Source organism: Tenrec ecaudatus, chromosome 18 (genome assembly GCF_050624435.1).
Source record: "Tenrec ecaudatus isolate mTenEca1 chromosome 18, mTenEca1.hap1, whole genome shotgun sequence".
NCBI lineage: Eukaryota > Metazoa > Chordata > Mammalia > Afrosoricida > Tenrecidae > Tenrec > Tenrec ecaudatus.
The window spans coordinates 40,476,862-40,484,669 of NC_134547.1; the positions used below are offsets into that span (position 1 = coordinate 40,476,862).

The following is a 7,808-nucleotide window of genomic DNA, read 5'->3' on the forward strand; positions in this document are numbered from 1 at the left end:
GAAGAAAATGGATTAAGTTGTGTCATGGTGTGCACTATAACCCTGACCCTTACCTCCCCAGGGAAGAAGCAGTAGTACCCTCGGGAGACACAGGACACAAAAACAGAGGCTTCCCGAAGGTTTGGCCAGTACCAATGAGGAAATAGATGGCAAGGAAGAAGAAGGGGTTTGCCAAAAGATACCCAGTGAGTTAGGGCCAAGAATGGATCTTCTCCCTCAAAATGAAGCTCAAGTAGTCCACTAAACAATGGTGACCTCCTCCCTGTCCCTCATTCCCGCCGCCCGGCAGGGACTCTCAGCTCCTCTGACCATCCTTGACGGGCTGGTTCAGTACAAATATTCCCGAACGACGAGCTCCTTCAGGAGGAGTCCGCAGGAGGTGGGCTTCTGAACCTGACTTTCTTCCAGTCTCTCCTGCAGGGACACGAAGTCCTTGCCCAGCGCGTAGGCCAGGCGAGCCATGGCGTCCAGAAGAGGGGCGTAATACCGGTGGCTCTCCCTGGCCTGCAGGCGACACAGGGCCCTCTCGCCCACAGCGAAGGCCTCCCGCGGGCGCTCGAGGCTGCGGTGGCACACCAGCATGGCGCACAGGGCTGGGACCACGGCCACCGGGCAGTGGGCCGTCAGCTTTTCCAGGAGGGGCTCCACGCGCGCCAGGACGTCCAAGGCCTTGGTGTAGTGGCCGGCCCGCAAGCAGCTGAAAGCCTCGCGCAGCTCGGGCCGCGTGAGAAAGTCCACGAACTCCCGGGAGCGGCGCACACAGCGGATGGTGTAGAGCAGGCTCAGGTACTCTTTGAAAGCCAGCTTGCGCTCACCGATCATCTCCTCCGTGAAGTTCCCCAGCAGGTGCTTCTTGGGGAAGGCGACGTCTTCGATCTCTTCCCGGAAACTCCTCAGGAGGGTTTTCTGGAGATTCTCGAAGTCTGAGTAGCGCCGTTCAAGGATGGCTTTGTTGCAGTCGAAACTCCCTGTCTGCACGACGATGATTTGGTACATCTGCAGGGAATGAGACAAGGACAGCCCGGCAGCGGGTTTGAAATGACAGAGAGCTCCCAAACAAAAACAGCAATGCCTGTGATTTTAAACATAGCCTGAAAATAGCTTTCTTTTTTTTTTATCGTTTTATTAGAGGCTCATACAACTCCTATCACAATCCATACATACATCAATTGTGTAAAGCACATTTGTACATTCATTGTCCTCATCATTCTCAAAACATTTGTTCTCCACTTAAGCCCCTGGTATCAGCTCCTCATTTTTGCCTCTCCCTCCCTGCTAACCCCCTCCCTGTGAACCCTTGATCATTTATAAATTATCATTTTGTCATATCTTGCCCTGTCCGACGTCTCCCTTCATCCACTTTTCTGTTGTCCATCCCCCAGGGAGGAGGTTAAATGTAGATCCTTCTAATCGGTTCCTACTTGTAATCGGCTCCCCTTTCCAACCCACACTCCCGATATCGCCACTCTCACCACTGGTCCTGAAAGGATCATCCGCCCTGGATTCCCTGTGTTTCCAGTTCCTATCTGTACCAGTGTACATCCTCTGGTCGAGCCCACTTTGTAAGATAGAATTGGGATCATGATAGTGCGTGGTGGTGGTGGTGGTGGGGGAAGCATTTAGGAACTAGAGGAAAGTTGTATGTTTCATCGTTGCTACATCGCACCCTGACTGGCTGTCTCCTCCGGAGACTGTTCCATAAGGGGATGTTCGGTGGCCTACAAATGGGCTTTGGGTCTCCACTCCGCACTCTCCCCTTCATTCACAATGATATGATTTTTTGTTCTTTGATGCCTGATACCTGATCCCTTCGCACCTTGTGATCACACAGGCTGGTGTGCTCCTTCCATGTGGGCTTTGTTGCTTAAAAATGGCTTTTCTTTATCTGTATTGATGTTTTGACTTGTGGTTGGACTTGGCCTACCTTAAAAAAGCAAGGACAGGAGTTAACCCAAGAATGGCAGACACCTGAGGTGTACAGGACGCCATGTTGATTTTGCCTTATCAAAATTAGGCCTTGGTTTTCTGAAGTGAGAAGCTTGAATTTGATCTGTATTATCCAAGTGTTGAATACTTGGGAGATGTCTTGTGTAGTACAGTGAGGATGGTGTGATATATTAAGAATTTTTTCTCGTTCCAGTTCTCTTCCCATAGCCACAAAGAATACTAATCAAGCACACAGATTCTGGAATCAGGGTTCTAATCGTAGTCCCATTGCGGACTAGCTATGTGGACAAGGACAGGTAATTTAACTTATTTGAACCTGTAAAGTGAGATTAGTAATAGCACTCTCACTCAAAATCTTTTTCAGTAGGCTTTGAAAAAAAAGTTTTATTGACATATAATTCACATATCATATAACTCAATAGTTCAATCACATTAGAAAGAGTTGTACAATCATCACTACAATAAGTTCTAGAGCATTTTCTTCCTTCGTGTACTCTTGTTATTAGCTCCCCATTCCCCACCAATCTCCCCTGTCACACCCCAATAAACCATTAATCCAGCTATTGTCTCTACAGATTACCAATCTTGGATTTCATTTAAAAACAACAACAAAATAAAGGAGAAAAAGCACCTCAATCTAAAAGAAAGGTGGAAATAGGCTTTTGAGTAATAAAACCCCAAATACCGAAATCACTGCCATCAACTCTAACTCAGAGTGACCCTGTAGGACAGAGTAGAACTGCCCCTGTGGGTTTCTGAGGCTGTCAATCTTTCACCCTGGAAGAGGCTGGTGATTTCAAACTTCTGACCTTCAGGTTAGCAGCTCAGTGCTTAATCTATTCTGTCACCAGGGCTGGACTACATGAATTCGAAAATGCCTTCTAAAAAGGGAGGTTAATCTCCCGGAATTCTACTCCGCTGTGCCATCACTTGTCTGTCAACTTGTTGTACAGTGACGGCTTCTGTGTTGCCATGATGGTAGAAACTGTGTCACTGGTATTTCACATTCCAGCAGGGCCGCCCAAAGGGAACAGGTGTCAGCAGAGTTTCCAGATTAATAACAGACTATGATTAAGAAGTAGGCTGTCCACTTCATAGGAATTAGCCATTGTAAACCTTATGGATAGCATCAGAACATTTTCAGACGTTGAAAATCTCATGAATAGAAGTAAAACATTGTCAGATAGTGCCGGAAGACAAGCCCCCTCAGGTCAAAAGGCACTGAAGAGATGACTGAGGAGGAGCTAGCATTTCAGAGTTGACTGTAATGACGTTGAAGGAGGTAAGCCTACTGGAGGAAAGCTTTCCTGACCTTCATTTGCTAATAAGTCATGATTTAAAATGAGAAGAAAGAGCTAAAAACATAGATTAATAATTAGAACCTGGAATGTGTGAAGTATGAATAAGTGACACAGATGGCTGATAACATGGGAGTAAATTATATGTTTTTTCTTTCATGGAGACTTTGTTGTCTCTACGGGGCTATTTTCTTCTGGGAATCAGAGACAATAACTTTGATGTCTCCAATTCCCCTAGTACCTAGCTCAAAACCATATACATAGTAGGTACTAGTGAAATCTAACTTTTTGACCATCTTTCCAGAACTCTGACCTAGAGTGTGCTAACAACCCATTCGTGTTTGGGAATGCTGAGACCCCACCGGACCTGCCCAGGGCCCAAAAGACGGCAGTATAAGGATGTGGAAGATTATTTTTTATCTTGGCTTACCACAAACTTAGAGGCCTTTGTCTCCTCGATGCGAGCTGATGCGATCTCAAAGAGCAACTTGACATGTTTCCATTGGCATTTCTCATTCCTCCAGTACTCCTGTAGCTCTTTTGTGGTCATGCTGGAGTTAGGGCTCAGACTGCTGGAGGGATCTGCAGAAAGAACATGCTTTGAGATTTGAACCAGCCAGTGTACCTTAAAGGCAAAACCTTCAGAAGATGCTGGGTCTGTGTAGAGTGGGACTTCAGAGTTTCTGAAGAGGGCTGAATATCCTCTCTACCCAGCACTGGTTACAGGGCCAAACAGATCCACCAAGCATGCATCTATTTCCAAACGACCTGTGCCCACCTACCACTGACAATGATCATTGAGCAATATCAGATTACTCAGGAAACAAGGTAAGCATGTGCGTACGTGTGCTGACTTACTAATTTGTAGTGAACAATTTCACTTTTTTTAAAACCACATTAAAATCTTCAACTTCTAGTCCTGGCTGACATTTGCCTCTCTCCCAACCCCATAGCACCTTCCTACAGAATCAAAGCCTTTTTCAATTGCATACCCCGACAGGGACAGAATGCCTGGTAAACAAGATAAACACGCATTTGCATGCATTTGTTTACTTACTAATGCGTAGTAAATAGTTTCACAGGTTTTTGAGGTGAAACTATGTAATGTACTTTACTACAGATGATCAAGTAAGTACAGGAGGTGGTTGCTTGGTTCTGAGAGGCTGCGTTGTGGTTGTGCTGCAGTTCCTGCTTCTGGACTGTGGAGTGTGGATTGACATTGTGACAGCATGTGCTTCTGGAGAAACAGACTGTGGCCCACTCATCTCTGCACTCCTTTCAGCATTAGCACTGTGGTGGTTTCCAAGACTCCTTGTGCATCTACCATTGAATGGTGGAGGAATGCTTGCTTTCAGGCTCTGCCTGGCTGGCCCCTACCTAACTCATTTCCCACCTGCTTGTTGCCTCTGCACACGCCACTCCTTCTTAAAAGGAAACCCAGTTCTTCCCCTGCGTGGGCTGCTCTAGCACAGTGTTTCTTAAAGCCTTTGTGAACCCCGAGCGCCACTGAGAATCTTAGAGAAACGGAGAATTCCTTCCCAGTGAAATGCACACATAATTTTGAATCTTATTTCATGGGTTCCCCAAACCCTTCTACAATGGGTCCTTTAAGGTCTAGAAATGATATAGTTCATTTCTACTGTCTCTTATCATCTGGTCCCTTTGGCATTTGTCATGACATTTCAATCAAATTGGTTTCTAATGTTTCTTCACTAACCTTGAGAGTCAGCTTAGTGTTTGATTTGTTCCTGTAGAACCGGAAATAGAGCAGGCTGTCAATGGATACATCCGGAATGATTACATGAATGAATGTATGGATGAATGAATGAATGAATGAAATGGAAATTTGTTAAAGGAGATGGCACTATATCAGACATTGTCAGTGCCATCCCATGCTGACTTAACGTTTATTATGTCACTGAATCTTTCTTAGAAGTACCTGCCAGGTTTTCTGGGACATAAGAACTTGCTCAAAAGCATCCCTCATCCAATGAAGAAGGGTTTGGGTGGGTAACTAGCCTGACTTTCTTGCCACTCAGATGGGACAATTTTGAGACAGGCTTTACAGCGTTTCCCAAATGATCTCCATTAGGGTTGACACCATCCCCCCACCACTACCTTTGCCTACAGCGATAATCTTGTCAATGACATTATATATTGGCATCTTGCCCTTCCCTTCCTCACTTTCCCACTCTCCCATATGCCTCCTACACCTATCTCCAAGATAAACAATTTGTACCCAAATCCTTTGCAAGTGTATCCTTTGGGGTAACCCAAGGTAAGAAAGCTGCCCAGCTAAAAGACCCCAATGCATGCATTGAATGGCACCCACATGCTAACTTCAAATAGCTTCAGACCTCTACATCTTGACCAAAGCCCAAGTTTCAAGCCCCCCTCAATACCCTTCATGCCCTGGGTGTGGGAGGTCTGCACTTGTAGCTGATACCTCCTGCTTGTTCCTTGCCGTTCCCTGGGCTACAGGATTCCCCCGTCCAGTCAGGACTCCTGGGATGCTTGAGACTTGCCATACTCCACTGCCACGGACATAATTTAGTGAGTGCCACTCATTCTGGGATTTCCCACGGTCCTTAGGAAACCTGCTAACTGTGCAATACTTTCTGTGGACAGGCAGAGAGGAATGACAACTGTCTTGTTGCTGAGCCCTCCCCCACCCAGCGAGCTGCCTGTTGAGCTGCCATAGGCTAAGGGCTCCCCGTTTGTGTCCAGTGTGGTGTGGAGAGTTGGACAGATCTCTCCCGGAATGAGCATATCCCTAGTGCAATATTATAATCCTTATATCATTGAGTTGAATTTTAAATGAGGTGATCAGAGCAAAGGCAATAGCTTCAGAGATAAAGATGCTTGCTTATCTAGATAAATGTTTCAGTACTTGGTGAAATCTCAGTATTCAGAGAAGGTCTTTCCTGACGAGATTTTCCTCGTCTGTCTCTTTCTCACATAACCTGGTAGTTACATAAGCTGGTGAAAATTTGGGACCTGAGAGCATTAACAGTGAAGGGGTGGAGTCTAGTCTGTCAATCGGGTCATAGTTAATCAGGCCTTTGTGTTGGCCTGGCTTTCTCCTGAGAATTCTGGGTAATCTGATTTTTTTCCTCCTTGGAGGCAGGAGACATCTCTCTCTCTCTCTCTCTCTCTCTCTCTCTCTCTCTCTCTCTCTGTCTCTCTCTCTCTCTCTCTGCTCACTCCCCTGGGAGACATTGCAGCTGACAAGACACATCGAACTACATTAGTGCCCTGAGCTGGAGAAGCCACATGGACCTACCCCGATGCAACCAGACCTCTGGAGCTGGAGAAGTCACATAGAGACCCCTGCCAGCGCTGAGACGCTTATAACACCACTGGATCGGAAGACTTTCTACTTGCTGGCCTGTGATCGTCCTGCATTCGGTGTCATTGTATGTGTTTTGTGGCCTGAAGAGGACTTCCTAGATTGGTGTTGAACATATGGGCTAATATTGGATTTATCGGCTTGGACTGGACTGGGTTGGGATGCATTCTTAAAATACAATTACCCTTTATATAAAACTCTCTCTTACACACATGTTTCTTTATGAATTTGTTTCTCTAGTCTATCCAAACTAACACACTCACTATATAAGCAAACATTTACAGACAGTTTACTATACCCACCTAGGTTCTTAACACCAACTATCTTATCTAACACAAAACATTGCTCCTGGTTAACAGATGAGGAAACTGAGGATTAGCCTACAGTCATGTAGCCGGTGAGTGTGCCAAGTGAGTCAAGTCTAATTTGTTTCAAGTGTTTGCTAAAGTGTTTTTTAAGTGTTTGCTGTTGACAAGACCCTTCTTATTGACTCTAATCACCCTGGGTGATATAAATTGTCTTGTCCATTTTTCAGTAAAGGAACTGATAGTGTTACCCAAGATCAAGAGCTACTAGATGGTAGACAGGCCACAAACTCAAGCTGGGCTGAATGCAGCATCCTCTCCACCCTCTTCTGAGTGGAGGGCAGCAAGGCAGAGTCCTGGGGTACTGTTTACACAATAACTCTAGTCTCAACCCATGTAAACAAACCAGTTGACATGGCACCTGGCAAGCTACGTAACTTCTTTGCGCTTCAGTTTCCAATAAAATGGACATAATAATAGAACCCACTTTCATAAGGTTAGTATGAGGATTAATTCTGACAAACCATTACAACACTAGTTCAAGGCCTGGCACATTCCACAAAAATAATATTATATGGGAAATACCACATAATATTCCCTCCTATAATGATCAAACACATGCTATATATGTTATGAAATATTTGTGAAATAAATGTTCTAACAAAGTGCAAGTTGGAACAGAATCAACCATGTCTGAGAATGGGGCAATTAAAAACCAGGTGTAGTTCAGACAGAATGAGTAGCTAAGGTACCACTGAAGTTCAGAACTGTGAAATAAGGAAGATGCAAGTGACTTCACCTCCTTCCGAAGAAAATTCAAGGAAGCCACAGTTGTGTGACTGGTATAGAAAGAGGTAAGGCCACTGCTACCCCTGCAGCTGTCAGTAGTCCCAGGGTGTGACCAGAGCC

General features: G+C 45.4%; 1 protein-coding gene across 1 annotated transcript; it reads right to left on the reverse strand.

The window, feature by feature from the left end:
• Window positions 1-327: 327 nt before the first annotated feature.
• On the reverse strand, window positions 328-5,773 carry SNX20 (sorting nexin 20). Its single transcript, XM_075537760.1, is given in 5 exon segments — window positions 328-996; window positions 3,676-3,827; window positions 5,574-5,584; window positions 5,648-5,733; window positions 5,735-5,773. Coding segments are annotated over 5 exon segments (957 nt in total).
• Window positions 5,774-7,808: the final 2,035 nt, after the last annotated feature.